This window comes from Mesocricetus auratus, unplaced genomic scaffold (genome assembly GCF_017639785.1).
Source record: "Mesocricetus auratus isolate SY011 unplaced genomic scaffold, BCM_Maur_2.0 Super-Scaffold_100676, whole genome shotgun sequence".
Classification (NCBI taxonomy): Eukaryota; Metazoa; Chordata; class Mammalia; order Rodentia; family Cricetidae; genus Mesocricetus; species Mesocricetus auratus.
In genome coordinates this window covers 50,722,809-50,743,036 of record NW_024429266.1, presented here as the reverse complement: position 1 = coordinate 50,743,036, position 20,228 = coordinate 50,722,809, and the positions used below count along the sequence as shown (strand labels likewise).

Below are 20,228 nucleotides of genomic sequence, written 5' to 3'. Positions count from 1 at the left end.
CTGGAAAACAGGTCCTCCATCCTTCGTGGTGCCCTCTTAGCTCTCTAGCACGACACTCTAGGGGGGCTGCCACTGTGTGTTCAGAAGTTTAGTGTTTGGCTGTGCGTCAGTGACTGCGGCTGGAATGTGTTTCCCAGATGTGATGGCAACTGGCGCTTATCCTTGAGCTGTTTGGCAGAGCTGTTTAGCAGGTGCCTAAGTCTGAACATTCCTGAATCAGGAGGGGGCGGCTCTGGATTTCAGAGAGCAAGCACTATCCGGGCCACAGCTGGAGTGAGGCAGAAGCGGGAGGCTGCACTTGAGCTCTGAATTTGCAATGAATGGAAGTCGTGATGTGGGAACCCGGGGACAGGAGAAGTGCTTTTCCAGGACAGCAGCGGCGGGGACCGGTGCCCAGGACAGCAGGAGGGCAGGTCCCGCTCGCCGCGGGCCGCTGGGCCAGGTGCAGCCGCAGGGCGCGTCCCCGTGCGCCCCTTCCCCCTCCCGACGACTTCCTGGTTCACAGGAGGTGGCCGAGCCGCCGCCGCCGGCCGGGTCGCGGGAACCGGGAGGCGGGGGCGGGGGCGGCGTCGCCGCGGTGCTGTCCCCGCGAGGCCGCGGAGGGCGCCGTGGGCCGGCCGCCGCTCTGAGCAGCGCGTCCCAGGCGGCGTGCGGGCGTGCGGGCGCGGGGCGACGGCGGCCCCGCAGCGACATGTGACCATGGACCGCAGGACCAGGTGAGCGGCGGCGGGGCCCGGGCGTCCGCCACCCCGGGTGCGGCCTGCCCGGTACGGCGAGCTGCGCGGCGGTCGGCGCTAGGCCGCAAAGCCTGCCCGGCCCGCGACCCTGCTTCCCCGGGCCCCGGCCGGGCGGGCGGGCGGGCGGGCGAGCGGCTGGGTGGTTGTGCGAGCGGTTGTTATGAAACCGCTCGTCCGGCGTTAGGGTCGCCTCTGCTCCCTTCAGGGTGGTTTTCCAGGGTAGCCTGCGATGCTCTCCCTTCTTATGAAATGAAAGCGGCGTTTGTTTATACAGCCGCTCTGTGTGTGCTGCTTGCAGTGTGGTGGGTGCACCAAGGTGGTTCTTCATCTCTGGCCATTTTACTTCTGGGAGTAGGTAAAAAGCAATTTGAATAACGGTGGTGGCCCTGCTTCGAGGTGTCCTGGAGATGGGTGATTGCTGTTTTCCTTCTGAAACTTTACTTTGGGAAGAATTCCTGTCTTGTACCGCCCCTCCCCTTTCGCTCAACCTCACTCTGTGTGTTTGTGGTGCCACCGTGAAAGCCCCTTTAGATTGTACAGAGGTATAACCGACTCAGTGTTTAATTTTGCTACCCAGGACTAATTTTAAACATCTTATGGAAATAGCCTTAAGCAATTTAGAATACTTCCTTTAGTGTTTGACACCAAGGAGGGCAGGGTGAATAAAAAAAAAAGCATATTTTTTGACCAGTAATTGTATTATGAGGAGATTAAAAAAGTTAACTGGAGCCCATTTTATGCCCATGAAACAAATGGGGTGAGGAAGTGTTATTTTGTATTTCTCTCTGGTTCTAAATACATACACACACACATACATACATACATACATATATTTAGAAGTGAGAAGTAGCATTCATATCTTGAAGAAGGTATATACTAAAAAAAAGCCAAAGCCAATGTTCAAAGGCACTAGTTGTAGAAGTAACTGAAGTGTATGTCATCACTTTTTGCATTGTGATGTCTTTTCCTTTAATAGCTCCCCCTTGCCATCCCCTCCCATCAAAGTCAAACCCAAGGCTTCAGGCACTCACTCTAGGGCAGATACTGTGTACTGTGAGTTACGTCCCCAGACTTACCCTTACACCTTTTCATGGAAAGAGACCTTACAATAGCACATGTTTCTTTGCTTCAAATATCTCAGAAGATTCCAGTCCACTTCTTTTTTTTTTGAAATTTAATAAATAGGTTAGATGTGTGAGAAATTAGGGGCAAATAAAAGAAACCAAACTAGTAACTTCTAAAGGAAGTGAGGCAAACTTTCTGTACTTGGTGAGGGGTTTAATGAGGAGGCAAATGTCCAAATTCCTTAAAGAAAATAATTTTTGTTAGTTTTTGTTAGCTTGGAGTGTGTGAACAGCTTCCTACTTTAGACATGCTTAAGTACATTCAATAACACCTCAGGAAAAGCATGTGCAAAATACCCATCTTTGGCCCATTTTTCTATGGTAGTCTCTAGAACACCGCAGGTGGAGTCAGGATCTCACCCTTCACGCTTACAGCAGGTTCTTTGGAGAAAGCCGGGAGCCTGTGTTAGGAGAAGAGCCGTAGGGATGCACTGGTTTTCCGTTTTGGGTCAATAAGATGAGAACTACTACTCTCTAAGAAACTTTCATTTATGAATTTGATGTCTAATACTCACAGGATCCATTATAGGGAGGTTCATGGGGTACTTTGCCCTCAGATTCAAAGTCTGAACTTTAGCTCTTATCAAACCGATAAGGCATTCTCATTTGTATTTTCACTACATGGTCAGGGAGCCTCATAGAATCCACTGCGGCAGGAACAGGATTAGATCCAGAGTTCATTAAATATAGGGATGAGGTTCTTCCTTAGGGTGAAGAGACTCTGGGTTCCCTCATCAGCAGCACAAAAGCCCACATGTGCAGTGGCATACTTGTGTTGAAGCTGTATAGATCATGCTTATTTGCTGTGCAAAGTCAATGTAACACGATGCTTTTTATTTTAGGGAAAATCCAGAAAGAACTTTCGACTTGGTCTTGAAAGTGAAGTGTCATACCTCTGAAAATGAAGGTATGTGTGTTCTCTTCCTAATGTCCGTGAGTATGTCAGAACAAGTGTTAATGTTGTGTTCTGCTGGGGCGTGATTATATCAGGAACCTGATAGTGCCTGGTGTCTGTTCCAGGATCTCAAATTGCTGGTAATAAAATAGATCTGAGGTCTTTGCTCTGGGCTTGTAGAAGTCAGGGCTGTTATCAGTGCGCTTGGATTTCAGCTTACAGCTCAGGTTTGCTCCCTGGTGACAAACTGCCCTTGTTCATGGTAAGAGGAATGCTTTTTCATTTTCATGTCTGTGTTTGAAAAGTCAGCGCCATTAAAAAATACTGTAAATTCTCCTGCTAGTACTTCCGAAGGCCCTTCCGATGTTTCCAGAATGCACTGTGTAGCCTGTATAGGGCCTTCTGTTGGTTTTATTCCAGTTGCCCAGAACTTGGGGAGGTAAACATGTGCAATATGACTTACGACTTGGAAGGTTTTTGTTGTGGGTTCTATACAATTTTCCAGAAAACCAAATATTACTTTTTAAAGCATTGTAACTTCTTTTTTTGCCTTTGCTATAGTGTGTGTGTGTGTGTGTGTGTGTGTGTGTGTGTGTGTGTGTGTATTTGGTAGTGGAGTATCAGTCAAAGGAGCATGTTATTTTGCTTATTTTTTGCTTGCTATATCTTCATGGATGTTTTTAGTACATGGCTCATTAGCAGTATACTTAGGCCCTAAATGGCAAGGCCATTACATGTGGGGTTTTGTGGGGACCAGTTAGCCATCCTGAATCCTGAGCGGGAAGTGGCTGACACTCTTAGTCCTAAGATTAGTCAGCAATTACATACTCTTAAGTAATTTGGCACTGCACACCTTAAAATAGAGGAGCCCAGCCCAGCTGTGGTGAAATAGGCATGGCTAATTTTAGGTAGGAAATCACACACATTCTTGGCTCCAGAACTTCTGTGAGCTTCATTTCTGGTCTGTTGGGACTACAGCTCTGATCAAGTTCACCAGTTAGTAAGAAGAAATCCCAAGGTTCCAAGTAACCTCTTCTAATTAGAGAAATCATCTTTGTCATCCTCTCTGGTAGAGCTTGTTCATTTGTATACTCCTCAGGTGCAGACATATCCTCTGTGCCACTAGGGCATGCTATGACACACAGACAGACAGACAGACAGACACACACACACACACACACACACACACACACACACACGACGCACTGTGTGCACATTAGTTTTTCAGATCCCACTTAAATTGATAGTGTGTTTATGGTATGAGTTACCCTTAGAAGAACTCCACACTGTTTTCTCATTGGTATGTAAAGTGGTGCTCATCTGATGTGTTACACAGCAGGATGCATTCCATTGCACACATTTTAAATGTGTGTTCTTTGGGTCTCAAAGCAATCTTATAAAAGTATAGAAGTGCTTCGTGTAACAACTGGTCTGCGCACGTGTTAATGTGTGACTGTCCTGTAGGGCTCCATGGTTCTGTTCTTGCTTCTCCCTTCGCCCCTTCTGCTTTTTATGACTGCTTATTCCAGTGAACAGCTGCCTCTGGCTTCTTTTATTGCTGTCTCACCTTGCTGAAGCTGTAGAATCACTGCTTTCCGGAGACATCTTCACTTGTATTTTAGCAGTTTATACAGTCTAAGTTGGAAGTTGGAACTATCAGAAATGGACAAGATAAACAATTTTGGCTTCTCTTCAAGCTGACCATTCCACTCTTTTTGTGTGTGATGATGTGTGTGCGTATTAGTGTGTGTGTCCCTCTGTGTGAGTGACAACACACACTTGCCATGGTGTCTATGTAGAGGTCAGCTGAGACCTTGTTTGAGATGGGTTTCTCTGTTGTTCGCAGCTACTGAGCAAACAGGCTGGCTGGCTCTTGATTTCTGGGAGACTTGCTTGTCTCCAGCCTCCCCTTGATGCTGGGATTGCGTACGTGCACTACCTTAACTGAGCTTGGGTTCTGGGGATCCGAACTTAGGTCTCAACATTTGTGAGGCAAGCACTTTACCCACTGAACCATCTCTCTGGCTCAGAGAATTGTCAAGACTGCCTCAGATCAAGGTTTCCTTTTGTCACCCCTTCCCAGTTTGGACATCCTTGGGGGACTGAATTTAGTACCACGTGTTTGTTGTACGGAAGCCTGAACACTGACTGGGGCCTTAGCTTTAGAGTGTCCACTCTAGCTTACCACCTGACAACAAATTCTAAAGATCTAAAACTTTTTTTCCTCATTTATTTTTTCTGGGACTGTTCCTCACTGCTGCAACCAGGCCGGACTCAGACTTGTAGTCTCCTCACTTTATCTTCTTGAGTGCTGGGATTGGGCTGTGTCATTCCACCTGTCAATCACTGTGATAGAGTCGGGGTCAGATTTTGGCTTGTGTGTGGGGTATGTACTATCACTGTGATAGACTTGGAGAGTAAGCCCTGTAAATTAGGATGCTTTTACAAATGTAAAATCGACTCTAAGACTAAGGATATTTGATAGTCCACGTTAGAGTAATGCCATTGGGTTAGTCATCAGCTCTTATGAAATTCCAAATCCCTGTCATTCGAAGACTTAGATATCTTGTGGTTTCAAGATGGCTATCCCTAGACTTTGGAAACCTGCCTGATTGAATATGACTGCAGGTGGAGGAGCAGCCTTTGGCTTTTCGTGACTCTTTCTTTAGAGCCAGCTATTTGTCAGTGGCCGGAGTTGTCATGGAAGGACATTGTTGACCCTGTAGAGATGGAGGGCTGTGGTGGGGGTATTGTGATTGGGCATTCGCTGTCAAGGAGTAGATGTGAGGAGGATAGTAAAGTATTCTTTCTAGAGGGTTGTTATGAGCATCACTTTCTTCTTTTGATGGCATACGGAAAAGGTGTCTTTAATCTTCATGTTAAAATATTTGATGATTCTCACTCATTATTTTCATAGAGAGCTTAAAATCTTTCATAAGTATCGTATGTATTGTCAGAAATAAGATTAACAGTTTTTTTCTCTTCGTGTGAGTGTTTGTGTATTTGGGTGCCAATAGAGACTAGAAGAGGTGGTGTATCCAGAGCTGGAGTTACAGGTAACTGGGAACCACCTAACCTTGGTGCTGGGGACTGAACTTCAGTCTTTTGAAAGAGCAGCAAGAGATTCTAGTTGCTGACCCTTCTTACCAGTTCCCAGAAATAAGTTATTAACTGAGTTCATTTGGAAATGAACTAGAGTTTGACATTGCAGATATTCATCTACTCTTTTGCTGTCTGGACTTGTTTCAAGGCATTTCATTAATATTCCTGAACATAACATATTAAAAAATTATTTAGCTTTAACTCTGAGATATCATCTTACTCCTGTCAGAATGGCTAAAATCAAAGACACCAATGACAGTTTGTGCTGGAGAGGATGTGGAGGAAGGGGAACACTTCTCCACTGCTGGTGGGAATGCCAACTCGTACAGCCACTGTGGAAATCGGTATGGAGATTCCTCAGGAAAATGGAACTCGGTATACCACAAGACCCAGCAATTCCACTCTTAGGCATATACCCAAAAGATGCCCATTCACACAAGGATGTTTGTTCCACTATGTTCATAGCAGCATTATATGTAATAACTAGATCCTAGAAGCAACCTAGATGCCTCACAACTGAAGAGTAGATAGAGAAAATGTGGTACATTTACACAATGGAGTACTACTCAGTGGAAAAAATATAATGGAATTTTCAGACAAATGGAAGGCACTAGAGGAAACCATCCTGAGTGAGGTAACCCAGACACAAAAAGACAGACATGTTATGCACTCACTCATATATGGATTTTAGATATGGATCAGGGGAATGTCAGCCTACAATCCCAGTTCCAGTGAGCCTGGGAAACAGGGAGGTTCCCAAGAGAGATGCATGATACCCCAGAGAAGTGGAATGAGGCAAGATCTCCTGAGCAGATTGGGAACATTGTGGGAGGGGAGAGGGAACCAGGAAAAAGAGAGGGGGATAAGATGAGGAGAGAAGAAGGCATGGGGGAGCAGGAAGGTTGAGTCGAGGTAAGAATAGAGGAGAGCAGGGTAAGAGATACCATAATAGATAGAGCCATTATAGGCTTGAGGAGAGAGCTGACACTAGTGAGATCTCCAGAGGTCTACAAGGATAACACCAACTGGCAAACTAAGCAATAGTGGGGAGACTACATTGACAGCCCCTCCTTGATGATAAGGTTGATGTCTACCCTATATGCCATCCTAGAACCGTCATCCAGTGACTGATGGAAGCAGAGACAGATACCCATAGCTAAACACTGAACTGAACTCCTGGAACCTAGTGACAGAGATGGAGGAGTGATGAGCAAAGGGGTCAAGACCATGATGGTGAAACCCACAAAGACAGCTGACTGGATAAGGGGGAGCTCTTGAACCCCAGACTGATGGCTGAGAAGCCAACAGGGGACTGATACAGACTCCATGAATGTAGTACCAGTGAGTAGGCCTCAGAAGTCACTGGGGCCTTGGGTAGTAGATCAGTGTTTACCATGGTGTATAAATGATCTTTGGGTGCCCATTCCAAATAGAGGGATGCTCTTTCAGCCTGGACACATGGGGAAGGGCAGGTCCCCTGCCCTGGATGAAATGACTGACTTTGGAGATCCCCCAAGGAGGGCCTCACACTCCCTGGGGAATGATGTGGGGATGGGTGGGTGATGGGGAGGGCCTGGTGGAGGAACAAGGGAGGAGGGGTAGGAGAGGGAGCTGGGATTGACATGTGAAGCATTCATGTTTCTAATTTAAATAAAAACATATATTGAGGAAAAAATACAAAAAAATTATTTAGCTTTATTTTATCTGCATTGGTGTAAAGGTGTCAGATCCCCTGAAATTGGAGTTATAGACAATTGTGAGCTGCCATGTGCTGGGAATTGAACCCAGGAAGAGCAGTCAGTGCTCTTAACCATTGAGCCATCTTTCCAACCACTATAATACATTTTAGAATACTGAAAAGTAAGTTAGTTTTGTTTGGAGTCCCCTACAGATTTGAAGTTTTCTGTGAGAGGGACTGGTGTTTCTCCATTCTGTCTCCTGTTTCTTAATAGAATTGTTTCTGGTGATGTCTTCATGTTTGCTGTGATAAAGGAGATTTTCCTGGCAAGCCAATCTTCCAGTAGCTTGTATTCCAGCTTTCCAGAGCGCAGTGCCACAATTTAGATCTTAATGCTGTTGTTCTTGGTGCATCTCCAAGCTCATTGCCTTTGCCACCCTCCTGCTCGCCCACACTCAACAGAGGCCAGAAAGTACAGAGACGGCCTTGCCTGAGTTCTAATAACAAAACCTAACATCACTCTGCTTGCCACGCTTTCTCCAAAGAGATTGGGCACTTAAAGGAAATGAAAACTGACTGACTCTTCCTTAGAAAAAGATGCCTTCTCTAAGAGTTTCTTTTTTGGGTGGTGACTTTGGGACTCTGTTCTCTTTTCTTTGTTTCTTTTTACCCTGTTGCTGACTGATAGTAAGAAGCAGGAGCAGCAGCTGATTTATGTAGTAATTACTTGCAGCCAAGCACAAGTCTGGGTGGGGGGGTGAAAAACATGTACTAAGTTCTTAGGTCTCACCAAAACCTTATGGGATAGGAAGTGCTACTCTCATGAAGAAACCAAAAGCACAAAGAAGTTAAGAAACTTGTCCAAAGTAATATCCCCATAGCCTGAGGTTAATCACTTCTGTCTTGCCTCCCAGTGCACATGTAAACTCATGTGGCCTGTTTCATAACACGAGGGCATAGAGTATTAATGATATGTGCTCAGGGCAGGTCATTTTAAACAAGAACACATTGCGTTTTCTGAAATTAATAAATTCATTATAATTTCTCTAAAAACATTACTAAACTTTTCCTTGTGTAATTCCTTGTATAGATTGACTAGATTGAGTCCTTCTCTTCATTTATAAGGCTTATGTCTCTATATTAAATGACTCTTTGATCTAACACTTGTACTTATTAGCAGCTCACGCACATCTTTAGCAAACCTTGTTTACTCTATTCCCATATCATTATCTGATTATTTCTTTTAGGATCAAATCCCTTTCTTATAGGTTTTTTTCTTTGATGAGATCATCCAATTTGGTATTGAATTATCTATTTTTTTGAATTATCTATGTTTTAAATCTCTAACTCATGTTAATAGTTGAAAGCATTTTCTTAAATCAGAACCTTACGTCAAATAATTTGTAGTTTCCCCCATACACTGTATAAAAAGGCATTTATTAGGCTGCATTTGATTATTTTTTTTCTCTATAGTGTGATAATATAGTTTGCTGAATACAGAATTTTGGCACTTACTGTGTTCGTATAGAGTTTAATATAGTCATGTTTAGTTAATAAAAGGTAGTTTGAAGGCTCTAGGATGGCATTTAAGATAGTCATCAATCCCATTATATGGGAAGGGCATTTAAGGTATCCTCTCCACTATTGCTTAGGTTCTTAGGTGGGGTCATCCTTGTGGATTTCCCTAGTGCCGGATTTATCTTTAAACCTATAATGACTCCCTCTATTAAGGTATCTCTTTTCTTGCTCTCCTCTATTCCTCTCCCTTAAATGCCATCCTAGAGCTTTCATCCAGTAGCTGATGGAAGCAGAAGCAGAGATCCACAGCACTGAGCTGAACTCCTGGAATCCAGTTGTAGAGAGGGAGGAGTGATGAGCAAAGGGGTCAAGACAATGCTGGGGAAACCCACAGAAACAGCTGACCTGAGCAAGTGGGAAATCATGGACCCTAGCCAGACAGCTGGGGAAACAGCATAGGACCAAACCAGACCTCCTGAATGTGGATACTCTCTCAGCCTAAATACAAAGGGGAGGGCCTAGGCCCTGCCCTAAATGATGTGACAGACTTTGATGATCCCCGATTGAAGGCTTCACTCTCCCCTGGGGAGTGGATGGGGAGTGGGATGGTGTGGAGGGAACTGGGATTTATATGTAAAATAATGTGGTTTCTAATATAAATAAATAAAAATGTAGTTTGATTGTTTGTTTGCCTTGCTTCTAGTAAATTCTTCATGACCTGACAGAGCACACCACAGAATCTGACATCCTTAATGAATACAAAATGAAAATAAATTGGACCTGTGGTGGCCACTGGATGAGCAGATGCTAATACAGTTAATTCAGAGGGCATTTCGTACTCCACTACCTGCTTTTGTCTTTTCATATCTTTTGCTACTACTGCAGTCTGAGGTGACTCCTGGCCTTTGAACTTGGATGGTTCCCACTGTGATGGGGGTCCAGGGCCTCTATTGCACTTGCATTCATGGTGCTGTTCTGCTCTGCGGCTGTTGTGACCATTGCTGAGCTGGCACAGTGCACCAAGTTTGTTCAGGCTTTTCCTTGGATTGTTTTTTCTTAGATTTTTCAAGGTCATGTGTCCTTAGAATACTTTTCACAATCATAATTCGGGGATTTTTCTTATGTTTTCATGCTGTTTCCTGTCTTCCCTGTAAATATGTGTATTTGATTTGTGACTCAGAGGCAATACATTATCTACTGTGGTATATATGTTAACTATGTTTATGGATAATATTGGCAAAACACATTTGGGGTTACTTTAAGCATGTGGTTTTCAATTCTCATAGACTCCTTCCCCCACTGAAATGAATTTTAGTGCTTAGCTTTGCAAAACTTTTCACAGCCCAAGTTCTTGGCTTTATGCTAATGGGACTTATGGCTGCTCAGACTATCTTGTTTGTTGACTGTTGTTTACTCAGTTTAGAAATGACTCAAGATAGTTTTGAGAAGTTCTTAAGACACGGGGGTGTTCCTGTGTTGTAAGGCTGGACGATGTTTCAGGCAAAGTTAGAGTCTTGATTGTATGTGAATGTAGGGTCAGTTGATTTGTTTCAGGTAGCAGTTTGAATTTATCTATAGAAGAGTGTGTTAGGCCTCCTATGTGATGGGCCAGTCATTGGCCTGGTGGAGAATCCGGCCCACAGTTGCCCTGATTTGAGCTCTGAGCAGTATTTGTTTAGGTTGTTGTAGCTTGACCCTAAGTGCTTGCCAAGCACGTGTGGGGCTCTGGGTGATGTTAATGCTCAGGACAGTAGAATGACTAAGAAAACTAGAAGCTCCCTAGTGGGGAAGTTGCTTTGCTGTCTGTACAGTTCTGAGCCACTCTCTTCCTGTGGGCTGTGGGGCAGGTACCTGCTGCTCAGGACCATGTCAGTCCCAAGCATTTTGTTATAAAATTACCTCTCTTTTCCCTACTCTTCAAATAACACACCAAGTGGGTGGGTGTTATTTAAAGGTCTTATGTGATTACACTCACAGTGAGGTGTGAACAATTGATAGACAGCCCTCAAGGGACCATTTTAATTTTAAAGAAAGCCTTGTAAACTCAGCTTAATTAAAAAGATGCAGTTTGGTGCTGGAGGTGTAGCTCAGTGTGAGTACTTGACCAGGATGTGCGATGCCCTGGGTTGATCTCAGCACAGCCAAACAATGAAATAAATAAAAGTACGTGTGGTTGGCCAGAGGGAACATAATATTTTTGTCTTACTGCCTTTATTTCAGCTCTACTAATATTCTGTTTTCAGTTAATGGCTTTAATAAGTATATTAAGAATATTTGTGCAGTAAATTCATTACATTTTGTTGCATATATAACATTCCCAGTTAATAAAATAAAGCTGTAACATCATAGTTACAGACCTTAATTATATTTTCATTTACCTGATTAGACTTCAAGTTAGATGTTTTACAGAAATAGTGATAAAAAATATTTGGCCTTCATAATATATCAAGAAATTAACAAGTGTCTGTGTATCCATATTGTTTTTACTACAGTTATAGGAGGCAGAGAAAGTGTTCTTTCAGAAAGATAAGAGATGGGGAGTCAGAAAGTTTAAACTACTTTCCTAGGATGCATAGCTTCCAGAGATAGGACTGTGATGTGGCCTTTTTCCTGTGGTTTGGAGCCTACGCTTTTGATTGTTAGGCTTCTCCTAAATCATCTCCTTAACACTAGTGAGGTATTTTGCAGTGCTGTTTCTAAAACCATACATTTTTGAAAATTCCTGATAAATTCTAGGCTTGGTCAGAATTATATTACTATGATTATTGTTTACTTTTAGAATTATACTTATTCATATTTAGAGTGTGTGTGCATGAATGCATGCATGTGGCACGTGTGTGGAGGTCAGAGCTCAGCCTGCAAGCACCTTTACTCACTGAGCCTTGTCACCGTCCCAGAGTCACGCTGTGATGTTCCAATACCAAGGCTGAAGGGACATGTGCCTAAAACCACACACAGAGTCAGTCTTCTCATTCATTTCAGTGAGTTTTTCCAAGCCCCGGTTATGAATTACACACAGATAAAAAGCAGATGGCATTGTTGAATGGGATGTGTCACTCCCAAATTGTATAATGCAGTCCAGGCTATGACATGTAACACTAAGGCATGAAAGGCCGTGACTCCATTGTGTGTGAGCCTGTGAGGTGATGGAGGGTGTGGCCATTAGACATTTTCTAGCCATTAGTTGGATGTCAGGTGATTATCTTCTCCTTACATTATTTTGAGCTTTTCTCCATATTTAAACTCTTGTGAATGGTTCTGAAGAGACGGATTACTTTTGGTATTACCACTTGCATCTAAAGGGAATACTAAGGAATGGCCCGGGCTAACGTAGTGTAGCCTGCCTTGGTTCAGAGCTACTGGTTCTTACAGGCTGACTCAGTGTGTGTAGTGACTTTAACCCTGAGGAAACCTCTGGGCGAGCTGTCTCTTATTATTATTTCTGAAACAGTGCTGGGGTTGAGCCCTACACTGAGCCACATCCCCAGCCTCTGGGCTGATAAAGTAATAGAAGCCCTCAGCTGGTATTGAATATTTCATAGTGGTTGATCATTAAACTTGCTTGTTTAAAAATACATAGTTTTGGAGAATGAAGCTACAGAAGTAAAAAGTAATACAAATCAGTATTTGAACAGTCTTTCGGTGTCTGCTTTACACTAGATGTTCTGAGTCCTGTCCACTAGGTTTTCAGCTTTTGAGGTCAAGGGTCTATCTCACTTGAGACTTTGGGAGGTGTCATGAATGGTGTTCAAAATTACTTGTTCAGTTTTATCGCCTGTTATTAAAGTGAAATTAGAAAAAGATTGTCCTGTACTACTCAAGCCTGGTGGAGATTTGAAATCTTTTAGAAGATGTCAATGTAAAAAGCTGAAAGGTACAGATTTTTATCGTCACATCAAATGGGTGCTCCGTTTAAGACCTTTTCAGAGTAGAACTGTTGACAAACCACAGGCTGCCTTGGTAGGCAGAGATGATAACGATCAGACAGAGCCCTTCCCCTTTCAGTTCCTTCTTATTTATAATTCAAATCTGTGAAAGAGCACATAGATATCAGTGCAGTACGTCCAGTGGTCTTCTGTCAGATGTGGAAGCTTCCAGAAATTAGTCATCTTAGAATGAGTAGCTATTTCTGGGGCTAGTAGAAGACATGCACTAATATAAGGGTGTGCTTGGTCTTCAAATTTACAAGTAATTACAGTTAGGTTTGGCTTAAGACTTTGTTACCTGAGCTGTTGTAAAGCATAGCTGACTTATTATTTTATGAGTGTTTAAAATGAACTAACCTGTGCCCCTAACATTAGTTGGATTTAGGCTTCATCAGTTCAGGTGTGTGTGTGTGTACAGATTTATTGTTTTTAACTATGTGCATGTGTGTGTGCCTGTGTATGGGTAAGTGCACAGGAATGCAGATGCCTGAGGCAACACTTGATATGGGTGCTAGGACCTGAACTCCAGTCTTTAGCATTAGCCTCAAGTGTTCTTAAAGGCTGAGCAATCTGTCCAGTCCCTTAGCTGTATTTTAATGCTCAGGACACAATATATCTTCATGGTCTTTGTATTGTTGCTCCTGAGATTATATCCATAAAAATAGTTTAGAAGGGATTTGAAGTGGTTCTTGTCACAATCCAAATATTTCAGGTTCCATTTTGGAAGAGGAAATTATATAATTATTTGGGGGAGTTTTTTTTTAAAGATCTTGAATAATTCATTTTTTCTATAAATCAAATAGTATTTTATATAATAGTTGTAAAGCAACTAAAGCAACTAATGAACTTAATTTACTTGGCTTAGTAAACTATGTTATCTCTCTCTCTCTCTCTCTCTCTCTCACACACACATACATACATACACACACACACACACACACACACTTGTTACCATAAAAGACTTAAACACTGAGTTTTGGGTCCTTATTATGTTGCTGACACGTGGCTTCATGATGAATATCTGCAGTGTAATCTTGATATCAAGGGACAGCACTTTCATCAAGATCACATGTTTACTGTGAACAGATCCAGACGTGCAACAGAAGAAATGTAGGCTGGGAATTGTTAGGAAAAAATCCAAATGTTTAATGGCAGTTATAGTATTGGTAGTGACATTGAATGCTAACCCTAAAAATAGCAATGTTAGAATTCACTGCTTGTTTGGTCACAGGATTTGAATCTGTAAATGTTTTTCTGATGTCAGTGTAATAGTTGAAGACATGATTGAATCCATATTATTCTGCATAAAGTGTATCATGTGCTGAGTAGGTCTGCGAGGAAGGTGTGGCTCTCCAGAATCCACTGCAGCTCTGTGCTTTTGATTCTGACTGTGCTCCTGACTAGGTGCACGGCATTGGCCAGTCCTTTCAGTTTTTGTGATTGTGAGACTTTTGCATGGCATAAAGGTTTTTATGAAGCTCAAGTACATAGTGGTGGAGAAGAGTCTCATAAATTGTACTGTTAAATGTTATTTCAGAGAAACTTGTATTGGGTTTTAAAGCTCTCTTGTGGTTATCTGTATGGCAGAGTATAATCACTTGAGTGGAAATTGTCAACTTGGAAGAAGGGATGGCTTACTGGAGTCTGGACTGGCTTCTTCCATGTCCCCTGGTTGGTGTTGTGAAAGTGTCAGGAATAGGCTGGTGAAGACTCCAACCTGTTTTGAGCTAAGAAGTTAATTTCTTGTTGCAAGGGGAATTGGGCAGAGGAGAGAAGCTGGCATCATCATGTTTGGTAGTGCCACTTAAACTGTGTTCTTTGGATGGAACAAGTATAACTTGGAAGCTACGGTGTGGCTTTGCCCTCCGTGCCCTGCCCTTCTCTGCTTCCCCTCTCCTCCCCACTTCTCTTCCCTTTCTAGCACTGGAGACGGTAGGCCTTGAGCATGTAGGAATGTGTTTGACACTGCTATGTCTCCATCAGAGCATACCTTTTCTTTGTTTTTGTTTTTTGAGGCAGGGTTTCTCTGTATTGTTTTTGGAGCCTGTCCTGGAACTCGCTTGGTAGACCAGGCTGGCCTCAAACTCATAGAGATCCACCTGCCTTTGCCTCCAGAGTGCTGGGATTAAAGGCGTGCGCCACCAACGCCCAGCATACCTTTTCTTTATTGCCCCCACCCCCAATTTTACAGGTATAAATCCTAAGCAGCAAAATGGGAGTTCCATATACTTGTAAGTTTTCAAACTCCCAAGAGTTAACATTGAGAAGCTAGGAACTTGTTATGAATGATGATAAGTTGAAATTCAAGACATTGCCCAAGTATAGGGGTCCTCAGAGGGTTTCAGTTGATAGGTCTGATGTAATTGGCTGAGTTCTGTGAAAATAACTACTAACAAGAAATGTTTGAGAAGGACTGCTTTGTGTTTTGGAGTTTTTCAAATTTTGCAATATTTTCATGTGTATGTGTATAAACTTCAGTTATATATAAAACAATTGAGTCTCATTTTATATTTTATATATATGTGCATATATACATATATATGCATATATACATATACATATATATTCACATGCAATATCTTGTGTCTTTATATTCATACACACATATATAGTATCTGGGAATGGAGCCAAAATCTAAAAGGAGATTCAGTTTATTTATAGCTGAAGTTAATTCATAATTATATATGTATTCATACATATATAAATGATTGAAGGTATACAAATGTGTATGTATATATGTATACACACATACACACAGTTTGTTGTTTTATATCTTTTTTTTTTTTTTTTTTTGGTTTTTACGAGACAGGGTTTCTCTGTATTGTTTTGGAGGCTATCGGTCCAGCCCGGCCTCAAACTCACAGAGATCCGCCTGCCTCTGCCTCCCGAGTGCTGGGATTAAAGGCGTGCGCCACCACCGCCTGGCTATCTTTTGTTTTTTTTGAGACAACGTCTTACACTGTAGCCTGAATTGACATGGAACTCACTATTTAAATTGGGCTAGCCTCAAATTTATGACAATCCCATCTTAGTGCCCACGTGCTGGGATTAGAGGTGTGAGTCGGTCAGATGTGGAATTTTCCACTTGTAATGCCATATTGATGCTCATGGTGCCAAAGTTTTGTGGATTTCTGATTCAGATTTTTGGATTGGGAATGTTCAGTCTCGAGTACGTTTTGTAATGAGAAAGACAGTAAATTCAAGCCTATCTCTTCAAGATATCACTTCTACTTATCTGGATTCGTTTATAGCTATCTTGATTGAGTATGAAATTTAATTGGTTTTAGGAATTACCTTTGAAATAAGACTCTGTTCAATTATTGACATACATCTCATTAATGGGTAATTTAATAAAAGTTCACAGATCTTATGTTTTCCAAACATACTTAAGACTGTACATTCCATATATCTTTATTGTAGTGTTTCTTAATTTTATATTTATATGTGCCATAGAAAATGAAATGACAGTAGTTTTGTCACATCTCGGAAAACAGACCTTCTGCAATGTCAAGAGGTCACAGGCCTGTCCTGGGGCCACAGTTGAAAGCTCTCAGTCTTCTAATCCATTAGTGACAGACACTAGACTATCTCCTTCCTGGTCTTTTTGGTGAAAACCTGCTGTTCTTTAGACTGCTGTTTTATCCTAATTAAGATGGCAGAGCTCTGTGGTGAGATTGGAGTTGGAAGAACTTGGCCTAGCAATTTGGCTTAATAAGCTTTTTGAGCCTTAGTTTTTGGAACGAGTGTTTAAAATGAGAACAGTTAAAGTCCCTTTTCTCTCTTTTTTTAATTACAAAGCTGTGAGGAAAAATAGGAACACACCACACCACACCGCACCGCACCACACCACACACACACACACACACACACACACACACACACACACACTTTAGACAGAATTTTCATTATAATTTAAACAGATACATTTCTTTTATAATTCTCTGTATTATATGTATAGAAAGATACATATTTAATATATAGTGATCTAATGTCACAGTACACCAGTGAAGACTACTTATTCCAAATATTGTATAGAAGAGAATTGGAGGATTTAACAATGACAATAAAATTTAAGAATTGGGAGTGCCAGCCTGCAATCCTATGGCCAGAGAGTCTGGGAAACAGAAACTTCATTTAGTGGCTGGTTAAGTACTGAGCTGAACTCAAGAAAGCCAGTAACAGAGAGGGAGGACTGATGATCAAAGGGATTAAGACTGGGCTGGTTTAACCCCCAGAAACAGCTGACCAGACAAAGGTTAACTCTTGAATCCCAGGCATCAGCCTGGGAATCCAGCATGGGACTGATCAATACCCCCTGAATTTGGGTGTCAGTGAGGAGGCCTAGGGAACCTATTGAGCCTTGGGCAGCAGATCAGTACCCATCCCAAGTATACACACGGACTTTGGACTCCCATAGAACAATGTGAGGTGCACTCTCACCCTGAACTCTTGGGGAAGGGTCTAGGCCCTGCCCTATATGAAATGACAGACTATGGACACCCCCATGGAGGGCCTCACCCTCCCTGGGGGAATGAGGGGATAACGGGGGGGGGTTGGGGGGAGGACACGGGAGGAGGGGAGGGAATGGGAGAGGGACCTGGAACTGACTTGTGAAGCAACCTCGTTTCTTATCTAAATTTAAACTGGAAAATAAAAAATAAATAAAATAAAATAAAATAATACATAAAAAGAGCACATTATATTTATTTAATTATGTCTTATTATTTCACGCTAAGGACTTTTCATAACAGTCAGCTCTAACTATAGATTCAGTGAAATACATGAGAATTTCATAGTCATTTATTTTTAATGATTTTTAGAAATATAAGGTAATGAATAAAATCCAGTAATAATGACTCATACTTACTGTAAGTTTAGCCACTCATACCACTTTCCCGTTAATAAAACTGTCAGTCTAAGGGGAACATATTCTCATAGTTGAAAAAAAACTAAGAATAAGAAGTCTCTGGCCTTGACATGAAAATCTACAAAGTAGTAGGTGATTATATTAAATTCAAAAATCATGATTGACAAAATATTCTGTTTCTCAGTCATGTAGCTGCTTCATTCGGGATAGTCCTTCATTCTGTAATAAGGGAACTCTGTCTGATGCCATTGGTGAAGATGAGTTTTCTGATTTTTCCTAGACATCTGTAGTGCTGTTGTGGAACCTAACAGCTTGTAAAGGAGCTGGCTGTTGTGCATATGCAGACCAAGTATGTGATAGTCTTGTGTAGCCCAGGACCTTTCAGTGTCCACTACTAGCTACAGTTTTAATCCTAACTAGAGTCTGGAACTTCCTATGGTTAAGAGACATTGATCCAGAATAAAATCTAAATTTAATCTAGTATTCTAGAAGCTCTATGATTGGAACCAGATAACCATTTTAGATATCATTGCAATGCCCCATATATCTCTTCACTCAAACAAATGCTCTACTGTGTTTGTGCTCATGTGTGTGAGTACAGGAGGCCTGAGGTCCACATTGGGTGTTACTTCACAGGAGTCATCCACCTTGTGCTTTTGACACAGGGCTCTCTCAGTGGGGACCAGTGCTCACATATTAGGCTAAACTGTCTAGCCACTGGAGTCCAAAGGATCCACATCTCCATGTCTGTTGTACTGGGATTCCAAGCACACTTGACCACTACAAGCTACAGTTTTATTCTAACTGCAGACTGAAAGTTTTATGGTAGAGAGCTTGCCTTTCTCCGATGTTAATAGGTAGCATAGTGCAGTGATTCTTGTGTGTGTTGAGGTCATTTGATAAGGTGGCTGGTATTGTTATGTTGTGTTTCTTTTTGAGAACATTACTTCTTGTCTAAATGTGTTGCAAAATATTTGTTTACACTGTAAAGATGTGTCTTTGCCAACGACGTGTTCTGATTGGTTTAATAAAGAGCTGAATGGCCAATAGCTAGGCAGGAGAGAATGGGAGGGATTTCTAGGGAGAGAGAGGAAGAGGAATCTAGGCATGTGGATTTCGCTGGCAGAAGTGGAGCAAGTCAGAGGTGCCCTACTAAAAAAGAGGTAACTGAGCCACGTGGAAGAACATAGATTAAAACTATGGGTTAATTAAGTTGTAAAAGGTAGTTGGAAACAAACCTAAGCCAAAGGCTCAGCTTTCATAATAATAATAAATTTCAGTGTCATTCTTTGGGGGCTGGTGATCCAAAGATAGTCTGACAAGAAAGCTTGCTACATAAAGTGTGAGCACAGCATGCCTCTTTTCTTGGAAGAACTATTATTATTTCCTCAAGGATAAGTCAACAAACACAGCATCTGCCCTGCAGAGGTTCTGGGCTGCTGATGGTGTGTGGGCTTCTCAGTACTGTCCAGTTTGCTTTCGGTTTCTCCTGGTCCACCTTCCTCTTTTGAGTCCATCTGTTCTTCTGCCTTCTGGCTGGACTGCGGGGCATCTCTCAGGGCTGGTTTTCTGTCAGTTTGCTGGGAGGACACATTGAAATGATCTCCTGTTTTCCCACTTTTAGTAACTTCCATATTATCTGTCATTTTTGCCATTACTGGAGTGTGACATGTCTTCAACGACCAGTTCATTCCCAGACATTCAAAGTATTATGTTGGACTAAGTGGCATGTTTGTCTTATTGATTGTTCATCCACCTGAACATAAAAAATGCCTCTTTTCGTGATAACTCATTTTAATTTTACAAATCTATTGGCTTCACTTTGATACTTCCATAATGTGTGTATCGTGTTTTGCTCTTGTCCACACTGCCTTTCACTGTTCCTCCATCACTCCTCCACCTTCCCAGAGCCTCCTTCCCTTCTCTTTAATTTCCTCTCTTAGGTCGTCTTTTAAAAGGGAATATGTACATCATCCTATGCCCAGCTACCAAAGAAAGCGTGGAATACCGAGATAGAGATAAATTTAGTGCTTTCTAAATTTGTTAGATTTATTTGCTTTTTGTTTTGTTTTGCAGACAGTGTTTCACTGTGTATCCCTTGTCCTGGAATTCACTCTGAAGACAAGGCTGGCCTCAGACTCAGAGATCCACCCGCCTCTGCCTCCTGAGTGCTGGGATTAAAGGCATGTGCCACCACTGCCTGGCCACATAGATTTTCTTAAAGCACCATATGGAACTGCTTCTCATTAAAGACAGAGTGCTTTCGAGCCAAGGAATTACAACTAGATTGTACTTTTTAGGATTGATTGTAGTACTGCTGCTAGTAATATGCTTGCCGAACATGACCTCTTGTTATTTGAAGACCTATTTATTTACCAAGG

General features: G+C 42.1%; 1 protein-coding gene across 4 annotated transcripts in view; it reads left to right on the top strand.

Moving 5' to 3' along the window:
* The first annotated feature begins 613 nt into the window (after window positions 1-613).
* Window positions 614-20,228, top strand: part of Dennd1b (DENN domain containing 1B) — a 207,267-nt gene continuing 187,652 nt past the window's right edge. For 3 of the 4 annotated variants that reach the window (XM_040737711.1, XM_040737712.1, XM_040737710.1), the window contains exons 1-2: window positions 614-716; window positions 2,704-2,768. In XM_040737711.1, coding sequence (XP_040593645.1) covers window positions 700-716; window positions 2,704-2,768 — 82 coding nt within the window. In that variant the 5' untranslated portion in view covers window positions 614-699. The remainder of the gene's footprint in view (window positions 717-2,703; window positions 2,769-20,228) is intronic. The other variant, XM_040737714.1, reaches the window with a different exon arrangement.